At 35.3% G+C, this 21121-nt stretch overlaps 2 protein-coding genes across 2 annotated transcripts in view; both read right to left on the bottom strand.

Moving 5' to 3' along the window:
* Positions 1-1026: 1026 nt before the first annotated feature.
* LOC110024205 (PLASMODESMATA CALLOSE-BINDING PROTEIN 3-like) lies at positions 1027-2708 on the bottom strand. Its single transcript, XM_020724029.1, has 4 exons — positions 2640-2708; positions 2140-2379; positions 2024-2054; positions 1027-1521 (listed from the first exon to the last, which is right to left on the bottom strand). Exons 1-4 carry the CDS (start codon positions 2680-2682, stop codon positions 1161-1163), a joined length of 675 nt encoding a protein of 224 aa, XP_020579688.1. The 5' UTR covers positions 2683-2708; the 3' UTR covers positions 1027-1160.
* Positions 2709-4068: 1360 nt separating this feature from the next.
* LOC110024204 (transmembrane protein adipocyte-associated 1) overlaps positions 4069-21121 on the bottom strand; it is a 26775-nt gene continuing 9722 nt past the window's right edge. The window contains exons 2-6 of the mRNA XM_020724028.1: positions 17406-17597; positions 5294-5456; positions 4878-4980; positions 4711-4792; positions 4069-4604 (exon numbers count right to left, since the gene is read on the bottom strand). Coding sequence (XP_020579687.1) covers positions 4527-4604; positions 4711-4792; positions 4878-4980; positions 5294-5456; positions 17406-17597 — 618 coding nt within the window. The 3' untranslated portion in view covers positions 4069-4526. The remainder of the gene's footprint in view (positions 4605-4710; positions 4793-4877; positions 4981-5293; positions 5457-17405; positions 17598-21121) is intronic.

Genomic DNA, 21121 nt, shown 5'->3' with positions numbered 1-21121 from the left:
GTTTATATTTTCTTAGAAATTAAAATTATATCATGATGGACTTCAAAATCGTTCCACTTGCTTTTAACATTGCTACTACACAAGTTCTTCATATGCAACATTAACCTTAGGCTACATCCAAGGATTTTTAGACATGTGCTAGGATACCATTTTTATAAGGCTATCCTAACACAATTTTTCTTCTTTTTTAATTATATATAGTTGAGTCCAATTATTGGTTTGTGGTTCTAAAAGAAAAAAAATGTGGCAAGAGAATTATTTATTCAAAAAATGAGTAATCTTTGAACATCATATTTCGTGTTTGATTTTTATTAAACTAAAAATTGAACACTTGTTCGAAATCCACGATTCAACCAATTTGATGTAAAACTATGTTTAAAGCAATCCTCGATAAATATTCAAATTTCATGATCAAGATTAGTTCCTTTGTGATTTTAAATTCATGTAATATAAACATACTCATACGACTAGAACGACATTAGAGAGAGCTTATACAAATATAACAATAGAAATACTTAAAAGATAGAAATTAGTGGAATGTTTCCTCAATAAATGAGGCATATCTACATAAGCATATGATGTACACATGCATTCAAAATTAAAGAGATGTTGGATTGAATCATATTTAAATAATGGTTCCAAATCAAGATCGTTCTTTTTATCTTGGGATCACTTTTCTTCTCCATCATACTAGATTTAAGACTTCTGACATTAAAAATGTGTTTATGTAACTAAAATAAACGATTAAATATAATAAGATGCCAAAATCAACTGAATTCTTATATCTTGAAATAAATAACCGGACAACAAATTAGGGCTTAAACTGAATTTCACACAAACACATATATAGATCTTACCAATAAAATACTTAGAATTTAACCCTCAAAGAATATAAGTATTTGCAAAATCCTATTTTTAAATTTATGACCATATCTACCTCACCATCTCAGTGTTATTCAGTCTTTATAAGTGTCATTAATTAAATAAACTAATATCACATTATTTTTATAGAGAAAGCAAACTAATAGCAGCAACATCGCTATGCAGATCAAGCTAAATTTCCCCCATATATATATATATATAATCCTCCCTCTTTAATTTACACCAGTAGTGTCACAACATTGGAGCAATAGTCTAAGCCAATTATCAAAGCAAGGAAATTAAACTGTTAACATAACTACTACTGAGAAGATTAAAACAACTAAAGCACTCAATTCTGCTACCGAAATGAAGCTACCATTGCTGCTATCAGTAGAGATGACATTTCCAGAAGGGCCTTCACCTCCCATTACTCCTCCAACTCCTGAACTTGTTGAGTTCATAGTGCTCGGAGATACCGAGCCTGGGATGGTGCCAATGGGTGTTGGAAACGTTCCAGTGCCACCGGTTCCGGTTCCGGTTCCGGTGCCGCCGGTTCCCGTTCCTGTTCCAGCACTGGAACCGGAACCGGCGACTGGGCTCACGCCATTTCCTGCTCCCATTCCAGCTCCATTGTTGTTGCCAATGCTTATGCCAGCACCACTGGATTCCAGTTTAGAGAATTGTTTAAACGAAATGAGAAAAATTAGTATTTCTATAGCATAAACTTGTATTGTAATAATGGAGACAAGTAGATATCTAAGGGGCTGTTGAATTTAGATTAAATATTGTTAAGGCACTTATTGAGTCAAAATTAATCTTACTATCCTCTTAAATCTCAGTTTAGTCTGAATTTAAAAATTTCTGCAGAAGTAGATATTGAAAGATTCTACACTTCACCACAAAGCATTTCTTCTTCTCCTTTGTTTAAATCCTAAAATTATTGAAAATTTCTACCAAGTAATTTATTCAGATTTTGCTAGATTTAATATCTATTAAATCAAATAATTTTTAGCATTTAATGCCTCCAAGGTTTACTAAATCTTTCTTGTAGTCTAAACAGCCCCTTAGATCTCCTAGTTTTTTCTGAAATTCCTCCTACAAAACAAAATTTATATTTTAACACCAAATATTAAAAGAATATATAAAAAGACTACAAAAATACCTCGATGCAGGGAAAGTACAGCCAATTGAACCTGCAAACCAAAACTAATTTTTTTAAAAAAAGCTCCTTTATTTTTTCTTCAGAAGAAGAAGTAAAAGGAAATTGAGAAAACTAACTTGGGTCTTGTTGAGTGAGAGCAGCAGTGCCTGCAAAGTTACAAGCCTGCTGAGCCTGCCCTTTTCTCTGATAATAGCTATTAACAGCAAAAGAGCAGTGTGATTTCACAGTATTGGGATTAAAGCAAGCTCCATTCTGATTTATAGGGCTACAGTCAGCACCAGCTCCACAAGCATAATCTATTGTTTTCTGCAAGGTTGAATCGCTCACATCTTGCCTGCATACGCACCATGCACCATCTTCCACCAAGCATAAATTAAAGCTTATTTAAGTTCGTAAGACAAAACTCACAGAAATCACAAAGACTTTTGGGTTTAGATCAGAGCAGTCTGGACCATTTTTTGGCAGATTATGAAAACTTAAGGGCTATGAAGTGAAGAAATTAAGGCAAGGGAGGCACTTGAAACAAGATTTGTAAGATATGTATGTAGACGTTGAAAAGAAAAAAAAAATATATTTTTTCTTAAAAAAAGAAAGGAACAAATAGAAATAAGCTGACCTGAACCTCCAGTCATGGTGAGCACTAACAGTACAAATACCATTACAGATTCTATTACTGAACTTGTCATGGCGATGCTGAACCAAGAACATTGAATTCCGCTCAACTCTGTAGTGAACTCCTCTCTTACAGAACTTTGCCGGTTATCTGCTCTTATAATCCCAGACAATTTCTCTTAGTTATTTTATTAGGAGAAAAACTAACCTTGGATATTCTGAGATAAATTTCACTAAAATACACTTTTAGATTTATTAAATTTACTTAAAATGTGCATTAATCAAAATTATATATTATTATAGTTAGAAAAAATATTCTTATAAAAATTGAGATTGAATATCCTAATTCCAATTTTATATTATAAAATCCTGCTCTGATCTTTATAGAACAGATAGAAAATTAAAGTAATGCTTACACTGACTTGGAACTTTTATGGGCGCATTACTACTATTATTATTATTTAAAGTAAAGGAGAAATTCATATAAATATAAAGCTCAAATTACAAGTCACAACTTTTTTTTTCTTAGCATTAATTTATACTAATTTTAATGAATAAAAAAAGTTATCCTTTTCTTTTGCTTTATTTAATTTGGTGCATGTGCTGCTCAGCCGACAATCCTTTTTTTGCTGCCCTTTTTCTTCTGATTTCGGTGAATAAACAAATCTCTATTTGACGCTAAATTTACACTATTTTATTTTAAAAATTTACATACATACCACATAATTCTAAAGTATTTCTAAAAAATACCACTTCTTTGTTCTAAATTATTAACATTCAGGCTTTATTTCTAATATTGGCGTTATTTTTTTTTTAATTAGAAGTAAAAGGTAGAGATTTAATGTTAACTTAGATTCTCATCAATAGTTTTATAAATCTTTCAGCTAAATTTTAAATTTTGTTTCGGACAATTAGATTTTTTACTTTGGCATATAATTGCAATTTAGATTGTGCTTCCCAACTTATTTCAACCAAGCAAATATTATATTTGAGAAGCTATGCCACTTTTTAAAACTTAATTATAAGCCTCAAGCAACCCAATGGGCCCTGAACAAAATTTGCTCACATAACAAAACGATACATGTCTACATTTTCAGCCCTGAACAAAATGCAAACGTATAGTTACAGATTCAGAACAAAACTATTAAAAATACATAAAAGTTTTCTGAGTCTTATTAAAGTTTTAGATTCAATTCCAGAAAGTTATATTATGCAATTTATAAGAACCCAAATCAAATCATGACATTAGAACCGGAATAGAATTAAATTGAAATCAAACAACATCCAATTTAATAGTACATAAATTTTATCCATGCTTTGTTACCTCAAGCTTATGGAGAAGAAAGCATTAGGACATTGAAAAGTTATGCCCAAATGTGTGGCACATTGATTAAAAATAAAGTGAAAAATTGTAGGTTGTAGGGTTCACGGCCGAGAAAAAGAAAGAAAAAAAAGAGAGAGATTGAAATAGCTACAAAAGATGAGAAAAAAGACCTTTAGTTTTACTAGTTTTAAGAGATGAGAACATGTACAGCTTTGAGACATGACAAACACATATACAACACAGAATCCACAATTTAAGGAAAAGACAACATATTGGCATGTGGACCAGCATGGATGGTGGAATGGGATGCCTAACACCTTTAATAAAAGCTTAGGTGGAAAATAAACTTATGAATCAACAGAAGCAAGTCGAAATAATTTAAGGTACGCAGCACTGATATGCTTGCAAAATACAAGGTCTTTCTTCTTCTTTTTTTCTTTTTTACTACATTTCATTACAAAATATAGAACAGATCTATGAGATTGGCGAGCCTGCAAGCCTTTAGCACGAAGAGATGAACACAAGAAGGTTAGAATTAGATTTAGGCAAACTCTTTCTACCAGAAGGTTATTCCCAGTCAGCATCAAAAAAACCAGCATCTTTCATCTCTGAGTAATAAACATTCTCCAACCTCAGATCTTCTTCCTGCAGATGAGGATTAATTAATATAACTAACATCACTTGAATGACAAACGAAAGCATTTATTTTATGGGGGTATGGAATAAATGTATGGATGAGAAGAATAATAACCTGGAAAAAATCTGCAAGGAATGTCATGTAGAGGAGAGGAAGATAAAATGAATGGTAGCATATGGTTATAAGACCATGCAACCTGTTGAGAACAAAGGTTAAGGTTTTGAAATCACATATGCATTTATAGCAAGACTTATTTGGAAAATGCATTCATATGGCAGTACCAGAACCCAAACCCAAATCCATTTTCCATAAGCAGGCAGGAGAAGAGTGATACTGTGTTTATCAAGAACATGACGCAGATGTAGTTGTAGAATGTTGGTCGAGCTGTGCAAAAGATAACAAAGTTCATAAAATGTGTCGATCAAGGAAGCAAAACATAAAGAAGTTGGAAAGTAAAGGGCCGAAATAGTCCCCTGATAACTATTTACACGGGTCATTTTTACCCTAAAGTGTATAAAATTGTCAAATCAATCCCAAAACTCTCTTAATATGAGATGAAATAGTCTCCTGGGTAATTAAAATTCTAGGGACTAAATTGACAGTTTTATAGACCACCGAATTAAAAGGGATTCCTGAAAGAATCAGGGAACTATTTTGACATTATTCTCAAAATGTTAGAATTTGTTTGCGAAGTTACCAGGTAGTCTCTCCCTCCATTTAGAATGGTACACGAACAAAATCAAGCCATAAATTGCAGTGAGCAATAGTTTATGAACAATCCACAAGCCCCATTTCACTCTATTTAATTGACTGACACCATCGATGAACAAGGGCACTCCAAAGCCAAATAAATAGATAGCCTGAAGTGCAGTTAAAGAAAATCTCTCAAAGTTCACACAAAATAATTTTTTTTATCAGTAAAACGAAAAAGAAAAGAAACCAGCGAAACAGTACTTTAAGCTTCAGAATCTCCTCATAAATTTAAAAATCTTAACGCAAGTACTAGGAATATAGTGATGATGAACATTATTTGAATCTCCATCTTTTCATGTGCCGATAAAGATCAAGCTTCAAGGACCTCAGCAGATTTGCATTCTCCGAGAAAATAACCAAGGAATTTCAACTCTCTTTTGGCCCTTTCAGTTAGCAATGTTTTGGATTGCAAAGATTGGTGCATAGACATTATGTGAACTCCAAACCTCTATTTTATAATTAAAAAAATGTAATTAAAACTGAAAGAGTCCATTAAAAAAATCAATAAGTAGACAAAATAAATAAAGAAAAGCAATAAACTCCCAATCCCACACCCAAACACACAAAACAAGGAGATAGAAGAGAAGTAGTTCTTATTAGAGAAGAAATTGTTTAAATATTGCAGTACAACAATATATCTTGTTGATAGAAATAGGGGTATATAAACCCAATTACAAGGAGCACTCGTAAGAAAAGAAATAAAAAAAGAATAAAGGGGAATAGAAAAAAAAATAAAAAAAGAATAAAGGGGAATAGAAAATAAAATAAAAAACAAATAAAAGAAAACTTGCATATCAATAACGGCTAGGGATAACCGTTATTATTTTAACATTCTAATACTCCCTTATAAGTTGAAACATAGATGTCAATCATATTCAACTTGGATTTGAATTTGTCTAATAGTGGTCGAGGAATATTCTTTGTGAGGATATTTGCTAGCTGGCCACTGGAGGGCACAAAAGAATATAAATTTTCCCGAACTCGAGTTTTTCCTTGAAGTGTTTGTCAATCTAAACATATTTAGTACACTCATGTTGGACCGGGTTGTGGGCAATGTTAATGACAGCTTTATTATCACAGAATAATTGTAGGGGGACAGAGGTCGGCATACGGAGTTCATGAAACATGATGCGTAACTAGAGAGCTTCACATATCCCCAAGGACATGGTTCGAAATTCAACTTCAACACTACTCTGGGCAACCACATACTATTTTTTATTTTTCCATGTGACAAGATTTTCCAACACAAATAAGCAGTACCTGAAGATAGATCGTTGGTCATGAACTGATCCGACCTAATCAACATATGTATAAACAATAATAGAACGAGATGTGTGGAGCGAGAAAAACAAACCTGAGCCCGGTGTATCTTTTAAATTGTGGAGAATCCGGTGGACAACATGAAGATAGTGCTCATAGGGGACATGCATTAATTGACCTACTATAACAACCCCATGACATATGTCGAGGCGTGTATGGGCGAAGTAGATGAGTTTCTTCTCAAGGAGTTGGTAGCAAGTCTTGTTAACAGGAACTGTATTGGGAACATTGGATAATTTTTCATTAGAATCCATTGAAACAACCATCAATTTGCACAAAAAATTTGCACAAAAGCAAATTGCTCTTTGTTAACATGTCAATCACATATTTGCGCTGAGATAGACAAATGTTCAGAGATGACCGAGCAACTTTCATGCCTAAAAAGTATCGGAGGGATCTCAAGTTCTTCATTTCAAATGACATAGCTATAATGTCCTTCAAAGACTACAATGTTGGTAGATTATTTCATGTGAACACAATATCGTCAACATAGACGATAAAAATAGCAATTTGGCCATTGAATGAATGCCAGAAGAAGCGAGTGATCCAATTGCGCTTGAGAACCATTACCCACTACTACCTTTGTTAACTTGCCAAAACAAGCATGTGGGGATTACCATAAGGGGACTTTCGCAGCTGACCACTTACCCTGGAGAGGCCATAGAGTCAAAGTCAGGGGGAAGAGACATGTACACCTACTTTATTAAATCTCCGTTTAGGAACATATTCTGGACATCGAGCTAAAATAAGGGTCAATCCAGATTCACCGCAAGAGATAACAAGATCGAAAATGTGTTTAAATTGGCTACGGAAGCAAATGTCTCCTCATAGTCAACCTTGTAGTTTTGTGAGCATCCTTTGACGACCAATCATGTCTTGTTGCGTTCAAAAAAGCCATTCAAGTTGAATTTGATGCTAAAAATTCATCGGCATCCTACTTATTTCTTACCCCGAAGAACATCTACAACGTCTCATGCATGTTTTCGCTGAAGGGCATTCATCACCTCCCTTATTGCAGCTTTCCAGGTCAGATCCGCTAGTGTAGCCTCAATAGTAGTTGGGATCTAATGATCCATAAGAGCAATAACAAATACTCTGTAGGTTGTTGATAAACTGCAAAAAGAGAAAAATTTTGCCATGGAATATATGAGCATTTTTCATCCATGGAGGGGAGTTTGAGCCCTATAATAAATAATAAAGAAGATTGTTGAGTCCCACATAAACCCTTCGTTGCTTGCAGCAGGATCGAGCGATGGTGTCTGGAACGGAAATGAGCGGCAGTTATCAGAAGAACTTGTGCAAAATCAGGGCAACATCATCGTCTCAGTGGATCTGAAGCCGCAAGATCGAGTGAAGAAATAGGAAGCGGATTCGAATGTTAGCACTTGAAAAGAATGGACTGACATCAAGATGGATTAAATGAAAGGCAGCAGTCATAACGGGACGGCGGTCTATTTGGGGCAAGAGAAGATCAATTTGAAGAATTTTGGCCCATAACAAGGAAACATGATGGGTCGGACCATGACAGAGGGCCGCATCCAATTGCACCAATGTCTTTTGTTGCAACAACTTTCCTGACAGAAGAAAATTATGGAGCTTATGGGAATGGACAATCTAATTATGGGGCACGCCAGACTAGTGAAAGAAAAGAAATCAATATATGTTGAGGAAGGGAACCCAACCCGCCCTTAATGGGTGAAATGAACTTCGGTCAAAGAATCGAAGTAAGGACTCACGCATAAGGAAATTGAAGATTTCAATCATTGAAGTAGAGGAAACTTATGGTTAGGTTTATTGTGTGGAGAGAAAGTTTGTTGTTAATGGGCTGGCGAATAAAGAAAAATTGATGGCCACAACCCTGTGTTTGAAATAAAAGGCTCTAACACGTATCAATGGAGAGAACAAAGTCAGCCAATCCGAACATAAGAAGAATTCAAGCTCTGATGTTGAAGCACTTCGCGAGAAGGGGATTTACACAAACGGTTTTTTGCATTGGCCCAATAAGTATCCATCATATAGTATATGGAGAAATTTGAGATGTTATCTGGTCGTTTAAGAGGGATATGAGAATAAGTGTTGGAAAGCAACTTCATTAAGGGGTTGAAGCCAGAGATTCAAGTATCACTTCATTTCTTGAGACCATGAGGAATGAGAAAAATTATGGAATTAGTGCAATTGGTTAAAGATCATAATGCAATGGAACGAGCTAATAAGAGCAACATGAGTGAAGCTTCAAACCGAATTGCTACAGCCATGATGATACCAAAAGCTCAAATAGCGAAAGTCCAGTCATACCGGAGTTAACCCAAACCACAATAGAAAATGAAAATATTATTACTAAAATTCTATGGTTACATTGAAAACCCTTTAAAACATGAAATAAATGACAAACAAACACAAACAAAACCAGAGGCAAGGATAACAGGACTAGGTGGTGGCTGAACTGCAGGGCAAAGGATGATTGGTGTCTATCGTGGCTAGAAAGGGGGGTATGGCAGCCCTGGAAGGCAGGTGAGGGAGAGGCAGCAACAGGTCTGTAAGGGAGGGCTACAAATGTCTGGATGCTGGGAAGTGGGTTGGCGGCTTGGTAAAGAGGCTGGAGGGATTAACCGACCAAGCAAGGAGGAGGAGAAGGGTTGGTCGGTGTTGCAGGAGGGGCTTGCGACAGTGGCAAGTGCGGGGAAAGGTAGTCGACGACTGGAAACAATAAGGCAACACTAGTGGATGGGTAACAAGCAGGGGAGGGGGATTGCGTGAGAGATTAGGTCGATGTAGTCACTACCTTAGAGCAGGATACAGTCGAATCACAACCTGTTATCAAATACAACCCTAATAAGCAAAAGCATCCGGAGGCAAAACTCTGAATTTCAGATTCAACAAAAACTAACCTAAGCAAGCAAAACAGCAAATATATAATAGCTAGTAGATAAAATAGAAAGAGGAACCCCCTTTGAGCGGCAACTAGAAAAGGGGAGAAGGGCGGTAAACAAAAGCAAGGAGAGGAGGTGTGATATCTCCCGTTCCGTAAAGGTCGGACGGTCCAGCAGGGGATGGAACAAAATCTATCCTGGCTGGTTTAGCTGGCCATCTAGCAAGTTGGTTCAGCCGGCCTCCATATCCCCGCGCCCCGCCTCTAAAGCCCCGTGTCATACATAGGGAGGCTCACAAGACAAAAAATGGGCAACAACTAGAGGTCGACACTCAAGCACCTTACAAAGACATAAATTTAGGAGAAAAGAGCCAAGAGGTCAAGTTTTCGATGTGATGAGAAATTACCAAGGAGACTGTTGCAAAAATCGAACATTACATGTTCTCAAAGTCTGTGACGAGGTGGCGGGGGATGAAAAAATAGAGAAAATTGTGGGGGAGGAACGCCATCATTTTTTTCCACCTTGAATATAATGTGTTTTTTTTAGGGGAATATTATTACACTGGTGCCTAAGGGGCAATTTAGTTTTTTATTACCCTAAGGGTAATTGAGACTTTTATAATTTATTACTATTTCTTATAAATAGACCCTAATAAGTTTAGGATTAGGTATGCATGAGATAATTATTGTGAGTCTGAGGTTTAACATTTGGGAGAGATTTCCTGCCTCTCGAATTGTAGGGTTTGGGAGAGATCGCCTACTTCTCAAATTGTGGGTGATTATTTTATGTATTCCTGTCGAGTTGTTTGATATCCATGCAATAAAATATTTATTGGCCCTAATTTATGTGAGAAAATCTATCTCAAATCCTGTTAGGTTGTCAATATCTAAAAAAGTTACCAATTAAAAAGGCTTGGTCAAGACTAACTCCAAAAGTTGTACCAAAAGGGGTTCCACGTTAATTTTAAGAGAAACAAATGTTAGGGAAGGTATAAAAAAAATGTGAGGAGCTATTTCAACCAAGAGGATAGTGGGGCCATTAAATGGGATCAACAAGGACCAATAAGCCTACCTGACAAAAAAATAGTCTATCAAAGTCTACCCAGGAAAACACTGATCAACCCAAAGTTTTGCTTGGACATGTATCCCAATCAAGCTAACAATGACCAAAATTCATGAAAGCATGCAAAAAACAGGTCAGGAAATAATCAAAAAATAAGAAAGCCATAAAATAGGTTTAAAAGATAAATTAACAAGCCTTCACAAAATGAATCTGTGTAAAGTAACAAAGCACGTGAAAATTTGCAACTAAGTCTAAGTGACAAATAAATTTAAGAGCTCGCACAAATTTATAGATAGAACATTCTTTAACCAATTTTATCCAGACTCTAGCTTGACCTGTACTGAATTTTCACTCATTTGGGGGGTCACCAGGCCAACTTGACCATGTAAAATGTGAAAATACAATTAATCCCACAACTCCAAGGCAAAGGAGTCTTCCCCGCTCCTTTATAAATATATTAGCTCTCCTCCATCCTCTCCAACAAGTACTTTCCATCTCCTGTCTAAAAAACCCTGGAAAAACATTGTCAAACCCATGAATTAAGTCTGTTTGGGGCAGCTGCAGCTTAACAATAAGTTGTTGTGCAACAAAAAAAAATGGTTGTATGTTTGTTTTTTGCAGTTTGAAAACAGCTGTATTATTTTTATTTCTGGACAAATCACTATTTTGCCCCTATATAGTATTGTTGTTCGCAACAAAACTGTGACACCAATACATTTTATTTTTTAGGGACAAATTTTAGTGCAAAAGAGTAAAAAAAATAAGATCTACACCTCACTGAACAATGAATATCATGGTTACTAAAAATTAAGAAAAATAATATTAAAATAATATTTAATAATATAATAATATTATTCTTAAAATACAGACGACGTATGTCACGAGCTAAGACGTACTCTAGAGATATTCTCCATGCCAGATCACTCTCGGTGGTGAACCTTTCAGCCTATCTGTCTACCGACAAAACTCACAGTTCTTTGTGATTCTCCGTGAAAATCTGTAGAACTGTCTCCCGTAACTATGTGACTGACATGAAGTTAGCAGAGAACTCTGAAGTCTACAGTGGCACGGCAGTCCTCGGGAGAGACCAGAAATCCTCAAGCTCATCTTTCATAAATACTTTAAAAGACATCTCATTAAACATAGCACGAGTAGAAATTGATAAAATAAGTAATTAATCACTGTTTTGTGCAGAAGTGAAGTCTCAGAGAACTCGGTATATCAACCAACGAATTTGTCACTACAAGAAGACAACAAACCTTATAAAAAATGAGATTTTGGTTGTCTTTAACCCCACGTAATATCAAACTCGTGTGTGTAACATATACATATCACCAAAAAAGGTCATCCAAGAGAACCTAAAAAACCGTAGCACCGAAAAGAAGAGAGGAACTTGGTTACCTTCATTAGGATTTCACATTTGACACCAACCAACAACAACAAACAGACCATCCAAAAGAACTCATAAGATCAAACATCTTATCATAGACATCTCAAAAGAAAAAACAAAAGAAATGCAAAAGGAAAAAAAAAACACTTACAAACAGTGTAAAAAATTCCAACAATCAAATATCAAATAAAGAAACGGAAATAAACATGTACTATATAAAATACAAATACAATAAATTGTGAATCTCTTAATACAAATACAATAAATTTATAAAATACAAATACAATAAATTGTGAATCTCTTCAACAACAATTACAATTAATAATATAATGAATACTCAAATCATCCTCCTACTATCGCATTCATAATTCGTTCCCTCAACTCTGTCATCTCTCTTGCACCTTCCTCGTCTTTAGTATAGGTCTCGGGAACAACATTTTCAGCCTGCAACAAAGACTATCCAAGATAGTACTCAAATGCCTCGGAAGAGACAAAACCATCAAGACATTAACACATCCACAACACCACCACCTCCACACACAGACATCAACACATCCACAACACCACCACCACCACCTCCACACACCAGACATCAAGACAACACTTCAATCACCATATCTGAGGCTGTTTGGTTGATGCGGTGAGGTTGTGTTTGGGAAAAATCAGCTTCAATACATAATAACATCTATCATCACCATACCAAACCAACATTTTCATCACTAACACACCACCACATTAACCACCAACATCACAGGACAACCATATTCGGCCAACAACACTGAACAACATTACTAAAATTTCGTGCAACATCAGAATTTTGGACATCACAGTAACCACCACCACCACCAGCACCACCAAAGAATTTCGGGCAGCATCACAATAACCACCATCACCATCCGAAGAATTTTGGCACGGTGACCACCACCACAACTTGAAAAATTTCATGCAACATCACAATAACCACCGCCACCACAACCCGAAAAATTTCATGCAACATCACAATAACCACCACCACCACCTGAAATATTTCAAGAAGCATCACAGTAACCACCACCACCACCCAAAACATTCCGCAAACCGAATAGAGCACGGAGAGCCCAATATCACAGAAAAATGCAAAATCAAATTGAATATAACATAGAAGGGAAACAATCAAATCAAATAGAATACAGAGAGGTCAATATCACAGAACAACCCGTCACAATACGAACACTAAAGAAAATTACAAAATCCAAATAACAGAACGTGCAAAATCCAACATCGGTGCACAACCACCCAAAAATCATCAACTGAATGAACCTCAAAGAAGCTAAAATGATCACAAAATCAAAATGCCAGAATATATAATGTTAGAAAATACCGTGGGCCAATGAAGAACAAATAAACCAAACGAAGCCGAAGAACGAAGGAGATAGAGAGAGGAGAAGAAAGGCAAATCCTTGTCACCAGAGCCTTGAATCTGAGAAGAGGAGAGCCTATGTTACCTTTAGGGCATAATCATGAGAGGGGAGAGCAGGACAAAAGAGAAAAGCTCGCGAGAGAGGGGAGAGAGAGACGCGAGGAGAGCCCGAGGTAAGGCAGTAAAAGCCGAAGACAAATGAAAGACGAAACGCGGGCCGCAGGGTCAAACCCGCAACCCGCATTTATTATGTATCACAGTCAGCTTTTCCAAAACACATACTGAACGCAATATCTAAACATTATTGCGGGCGTTTTCAAAACATGTTGCGCCGAAAAGGCTGCCCAAACGAGCTCTAAGAGCAAACTCACACAAGTAGAAGGTGAATGGTGTGTTCTAAACTTTTTTCTCCCTCACTCATATACTCTATCTCTCTTGCATTTACCTTTCTATGTTTCTATGAAGTTTTTCATGTTGGATCTAAATACTAAAGAGCCTATGACCTACCATAACTATCAATGTTGTTACCTACATGGGGATGCAATCCATAAGCTAAGTGATGTGAGGTTTCGACCACAAGTTTGCCATTCTCCAACAGCTAAGGCAGTTCTAACCCATAATGGAGTAAAGTAAACCCATAATGGAGTATGGTATAACTCTAGATCTCTACAATCAAAACATGACCAATTCTCATTAGGGAGAAATGTAATAATCGCTCCAAAGCATGTACATTTAAATGTTGGGTGTGAATCTCTTGAAAATATCAAAAGTAATACACATTGCCAGTCATACCATTTTTTATATATGAAACTCTCTAATGGCACCTGAATAAGAGAAATGCAAGCTAGTGGCATGAAACACCCCACATGGATGATGGAACAAATAAACTTAAACCAGAGTGCCTATAATTCATTCCTGTGATGAATGAAGCTCTAAAAACATTGTTATGGAGAACTTCAAATGTTGGCATTATAATCAATCAAACATTCCACTGATCTTTTCCTGTCAATCAACTCAAATTCAAGTTTATACAAACTCAGGTTAATCTAAACCAAATCAAATCATTGGTTTTAAATCGACAAAATTCCAAAATCTAAAATTGGTTCTAACACGACAAGGTTCCAAAATCTAAAATTTTAGCATATCATAAACCAAATTCATAAACTGAAATGCATAATACTTAAATAAAATCACTAAACCTCGTTTGGAAAGAATTCAATGTTAGTTATTTTCTCCAAATGGTAAAATCTATTAGCCATCATAATCAGTTATCCTTCAATCACCTAAGAGCACCATTATCCAAAAGCAAACTAAAAAACTAAAAATTTCGTGCTGACCTCAATCAATATAAGTAGTATGTGCTGCAACATCCCATATTTAACAAAAAATTTTAAAATCTCCAAAGAAAAATTATAATATTGGTGAATCACTACTCTCAATTAACTTTGCATACCAAAAAAATTTCAGCTCAAAATCTCATATTTTAAAGTACCAAATGATCAGTGAATTTTCAAAAAATACCAATAAGTTCTAGAAAATTTTGTAAATTATAAAAAGTTTTACAGAATGTTTGTCTCATCAAACTCTATCCACCAAGAAATTTTAATCAATATTCCATTTGATTTAATCACAACAATTTTATCTCTTGAAATTATTTTAAAACTTCCTAAAAATTCAGCAATCCAAATTTTAATAAGAGATCATAAAAATTTATAACTATAGTTATTTCATTGACCCATACATTTACTAAAGTCAAAGCTCCCTCGTAAAAAAATATGATCCTTCTCAAAATTACCAAAAATACACTGCTCCTACTTTTCACAAAAAATATGAAAATAAGAAATCTTCATTTTACTATGAATTTTACAAAATCACCAAATGACATGAAAAACATATAAGTCTATCGCCCCTTCATCAATCCTCTGATCTGAGGTTAAACTATCTCCTCCAGACAAGTTTAAACTAACACCCCTATGAAATGAAGATAAAATGAAAACCCATAAATAAAATTCTCCTAAATTTTTACCAACCCTACATGATGAGAATAAACAACCCTAGCAAGATAAAGATAAATCAATACATTAAACAGATTCCCTCTTCTCCCATGTAACAAGGTTAGCATTATAGATTTTCCCTAAAATATATCATTATGTGCATCCACAAAAAATGCAATAAATTCATTCCATCCAGAATAAAGCATAGTCCTACACCAAAGATGCGCCCTAAAATGCCTAATGCATTAAATCTCATTCCCGTTGAGACTATTTTGGATCTACCTCATTAAGTCCGCTTGTAAAATCAAGCCTCTCAGCCAACATGCCAAATACCCAAACCAACCTAATTTAGTCACCATGAATCAAGCAAAGTTACCTTTAAATGTTGGACCATACCAAATCAAACCATATATATTCCCAAAAAGTTGTTTTATCAAAACAAAAAGTAAATTAACCCAAATGTTGCATCCACTTGAGCAAGGCTTGATTACCCCGGTATAGCCCACTCTAATCCCACCTGCAAGCAACAAAATCAAAACTTAAATCCTAGAAAGTTGTCATTAAATCCATAATGCCCCTAATAACTCCAATGAACAATCTCCAGTCAATCCTCAACCGCAAAAGTTTAAAAAACGCCCCAAAAAAATGCATATATTTAAAATGTCATCCATAAAAGTCTCTAACGAATGCCCTTTAAGCATATGGAAGCAATATCTCTAAAAATATATCAAAATTGAAAAAAATATATATATAAATTATTAAAATCTAAAAAACTACACAAACATATTAATTATTGTGCTCAAAGCAAGATCCGCCCTACAAACAAAGCTAATGAAAGGCGGTGAATTCAGCTCGACCCAAACTCACAAATAAGTCAACATTAGATCAGTGTTATCAAATAAACCCAACTCAAAATTCCATAAGAATACAAATAAGGCATGCGTGCCTTGATTGGTCGTTAACCTAAGAATGAAAATGCCCTATAATGCTGTTACAACCAAATTACATGTATTCGTCAATGTCACGCATCCAAGCATTCTATTTTGTTTGATGCATCTAATAAGCCAAATCCCTTTGTTAATCTATGACGGTTTAAAATTAGCAACTCAGCAAACTTCCAATTATTAAATTTCCTCAGTCCATGTCTTCCGAAAAACATTTTCAAGTTATGTTAATCTACTACTTCCGCTGACAAAACAAATTAGGGTTCATGACCTCCATCATCAACAAAATCATGGGATCTAGATAGGGCAAATCATCAATCCCTACTGAAACCACAAGTGCAAGAATGGGTAATCTTCTAGTGTCTCAAGACATCGCAATGACCAATCTATAAGATAACCTACATTGTTAAACTTAATCTAAAGTTTTATACCCCGTGGAAAAGGTGACTAACAAAACTAACTTATGCCCATGAGAACTTTTTTTGAAATCTCCAGATTGTGCTTTATCATTCCCTTCATCTGCAATTGGAAGGTATAATCTTCATTATTGGCTTTCTTCTTGAACTTGAGGGACGCGAAGACCATTACAATGTCCACAAAGGTGAAGAATAACAAATGTATAATGATGATGATGAGGGTTGTTTAACAAATGATCATGTTCTAGTACTAGGTGAACCAATGTGTGACAATGCTAGAGCTTTCAAAAAGGTTGTTTAACACTCGAATGCACATCTAATACCAGTATATATTTAGTCCAAATTAAGCACTTTAGTATTGTTGCATCGTTACAAATATAAAACTGGAATTATCCTCATGCATAAAAAAATTTAAAAAGTTTTGATTTAGATTTATAATGCCCGAGTTCTAAAGAGCAATATAAATCATGAACAAAACAAAATAGAAACAGTAGTGGAAATGGAAACATGTCAAAATTACAAGAATAAAATTGTATAGAAGAATTCTGAAACATAACACAAATAATAGGACATAAAAGAAGAAGCATCTGACATGGATTATAATAAATGATCATGTTATAAAATGGAAGAGAAATAGTAAAGAAGTCACAATAAATAATACCTTCAGCAGTGCATCTACTGCAACTATAACTCCGGACACAACAAATGTGCGCGTGAAAGCTTCCAAATCACCAGCATGATTTCCTTGAAGTAAAAAGGCAATCAAGCTGACTTCCAGAAACAGCATTCCTGATTGTGTGCATAGTGATAAAATGTTCCATGAAAACTCCTTCGTAGGTGTACATTGCCATGACTGAATTCCATAAAAAGATAAGAATAAATTTATAAACTATTCAGCTGTTGTGGCAATAAATTATCACGAATCATTTGTTACATTGAATACTAACTAAATAAAAAAGAAGCAAATAGAGAATAATTTTTAATAGCATCACACTTTGAGTTAGATATAAGCAAAGAAACATAACATGAGATTTTGCATGAATATGGTATAAGATAAGGAATTTCTCAAATTGACTTTGTGTTGAGAGTACGCAACACAGACCACTTTTTTTTCATTTTAAAAGCAGTCTTATCTTTATGTCCCACACGGGCGTAAAAAATAAAAAAGGCCACAAGTAAAGAAAATAAGCTGGTTAAATCTGCGGAGCAAGGGCTCAAACTTGATCCGGACATTTCTTTACTTCTGTAGTGGGTAAAAGTAAAATGAGAACTGCGCAACGTACTTCTATCCAGACTGTGTATGACAAATTCGGTTGAATAACACTTATCCAAATGAATTTCCAAATTATTTCTTCACAAAAGGTGGATTAAATTGAAATTAGGTCTCTTACCAACCAAAAGCTATAGGACCTAAACTTCCCAAATGAACTAATTTCCTGGATGCTCTTCTTCCAGATAAATCTAATGCTTTTTAAGATCCAAATAAGCCTTAAAAAAGGTTATAAGTAAAATCTTGTTCATAATATAAAAGGCAGCCTGCTGATAAATACATGTTAAAAAGTGTGAGTAGTAGAAGTGATGCCACTAAGTAAAATAATGCATTTTCTTCTGATCTCTATTGGCTTGACCAGCTTGCAGCTCAATAATATCATTCCACAAATCCAGTTACTAGAAGAAAACACAAGTTTTAACTTGTAGGTGATTGCACAATTATGACAAAAAAAATTTATCCTTAGTTCCCAGCATTTCCTAGAGGAAATTGCCGAAATCCTAGTAGTCTGTCATTGTTATGATATTAAGATAAGCTTTGCAAGTTGGTAAATAAGTTGTCGTGGTGTAGTTAATAATCTAGCGTTACTAACACAATTTAGATGCACGATTAAAAAAAAATCTACATGCTACCAATTATTAAATTTTGCAAACTGATGTAGAAATAGCAAGCACTTCTTTTTATCCCAACAATAATTTCAGTGCTTGTTAAAACCTAAAATCAAAAGAACATATAGAAAATTTCAGCACCGATCAAGTTTCGTGCAACAAAAAGAAATTTGAAATGCATTACCTCACGTTGGTGTAAGATAGTTAGCACTAGAAAACAGTCATCAACACTTGAGAAGTGCATGAAAAAACACATCCAACCGACACATAAAAAAGAACTAAGGAAAAAATAGAATTTTAATTCATTACTCCAGGATCAATAAATTTAATGGGCCTTAAGGTTCCGATTTATATAGCCAATGAATGACCCGCAATAAGAAATTCCTCAGAATTTTCCTCCATCTAGTCAAGGATTGTAAATTCCAATTCTCTCTCCATGTAAACAACAAGGATCAGCATAAATTTCATAATTTTTCATATGTATACATGCGGCTCCATACAAAGTAACTAATTTTCAAATGAATGAACAAAAGAACTGATTATGAATTGAGGCAGTAAATTGAAAATGACCGAATTAATAATTCCAATAGAACCATACATAAATAAGAAATCAAGACATCAAAGAACACCACTGTTTCTTGAAACAGCCACCCTAATAGGCATGTCAAAAAATTAAACAAAAAAACATATAAAAGACAACAAGAATGCAAACATTTTAAAAACTCAAAAGTTTCATCTCAATGTTCATATTCTTTGCTCCCAACAACAACAAAATTTTTAGATCTCCATCACAAAAACATAGTAACAAACAACATTAAAAAAAGTAATAGCACAATAACCCCTGTTAGGGAAAAATAATGTATTTTATTGACATTGACAACAAGTAAAATGAGTGATATTGTCATGGATAAGTAACGAGAGATTTTTTAAGACATGACCAAGTTGAAAATGTAAAAGACAACATGAGGGAGAATATCATTTCCATGACCTGTCCCAATAACCTGCCAGTCTGTGGATCATACACAAAACAGCTGAAGTGAAAATAGAATAGCATTTCCTAGTTCACATGAATATTCGACAAAATGAGAATGAAAGTTTAATTACAAATAAGTCTGAGCAATGAGCTAAATATAAGTCAACGGATAGAGCAGGCATCTGCAATGTGTATCAGAGAAAGTATAAGTCTTAGAAGACAACAAATATGGATCAATTATCATGTGAATTGTGATAATTAAATACTCAAAAAACAAGAAGTCCATAAAACAGTGGATATGACAATGAAATAGATGTGCCATATGATTTGTAATGTACGAAGAGAGTATATCAATAATTCATAAAATGGGTAACCACAAATCGATGGAGGCACAGGCAACAATAGAGGCCGTGTTGTAAAAAAAATATGGGATCAAGATTGATTAAAAAAAGCAGGTCGATGCAGGGCATTTAAAAGTTGAGGGTCTGAAATACAACTTTAGATAAGATCCAAAATGGAAAAATATCAGAATTTGCAGGTTACTAACTCACAATTTAAACAAAAAATTTGTTGCTTTAGTTTAAGGACAACAAAAATGTTTTGTTTATTTTGAGAGACAATTTAGCAATCACCTGTTGACCTCATTTTTGTGAGGTCTTAGTCTCCTACTCCCATAACCCATAATCTAGCCTTAGGAGTTCCTGGTTGACCATCTTAGCAGACTAGTAATGGAGCCCACCTCCCGTAGAACTTCAAGCCACTTCTTGACTCATTTTTGTGAAGAACTCGCATGAGTGGTTCCAAGCACTCAACTTTTAGTTGCAAGGGCTAAGGACCAACATGTAGAGGGCCCGAAATTGAGTTCCTATAGGATCAAATAGTCTTAGGTGAACCCTTTGTGACTCGATTACTCGCTAACGACATACTTCACACACTCACTGCCTCACACACGACTTTGACTTGAATCGACTCGCCCGTCGACGAACTCGTCCGAACGACCTCGGATGACAGAACGGACCGCGCCGACGCGTCCGGAACGTCGATTTTAGCTAGAAAAGACACTCATATTGCTGTGGTTCCACACTCGCACGAACTGCACGAAAATCATTTTTTTTTTTTTATTAATGGTGTGCGGGCCCGAACTACGCCCAGGTCTGACCCGGGTTCGATTCAGGCTCGATATGGATTAAGCACGGGCTAATCACTTCAGCTCAGAAATTTCAAAATTCAAAATTTAAATTTAAATTTATCATTTAATTCCCCCCATTAAACTTTTCCATTTAAGCTGTGTGCCTGAAAGGAAATCATTCAATTCTTCGCGTAACGGCTCTAAAATTTTTAGCTATACTTAGGTTGGTCCCGCTCGATCGCGCAAGGACTCCTGCTCGCCTTCTCCCCCTCTGCACTGCGCCTATTCCTCCTCCCGCCCGATTCCTTCCTTCGGCACTAAGTCCCTTGCTCGACTCGCGATCTCCCGCACCGAAGCGCCCTGCTCCTACGCCGAAGACGCCGCCCTTTCTCGCGTC

This window comes from Phalaenopsis equestris, unplaced genomic scaffold (genome assembly GCF_001263595.1).
Source record: "Phalaenopsis equestris unplaced genomic scaffold, ASM126359v1 Scaffold000251, whole genome shotgun sequence".
In the NCBI taxonomy this organism is placed as follows: Eukaryota; Viridiplantae; Streptophyta; class Magnoliopsida; order Asparagales; family Orchidaceae; genus Phalaenopsis; species Phalaenopsis equestris.
The sequence above is the reverse complement of the archived record's forward strand: the minus strand, read 5'-3'. Positions and strand labels throughout refer to the sequence as shown.

Bases quoted from the DNA above. Each gene is read 5' to 3' on its own strand.
- LOC110024205 (XM_020724029.1), bottom strand. From the start codon at position 2,682: ATGGTATTTGTACTGTTAGTGCTCACCATGACTGGAGGTTCAG. The intron at 2,380-2,639 runs GTCAGCTTATTT...GCTTGGTGGAAG, and splicing joins CACCATGACTGGAGGTTCAG to ATGGTGCATGGTGCGTATGC. The intron at 2,055-2,139 runs GTTAGTTTTCTC...TTTGGTTTGCAG, and splicing joins TCTCACTCAACAAGACCCAA to GTTCAATTGGCTGTACTTTC.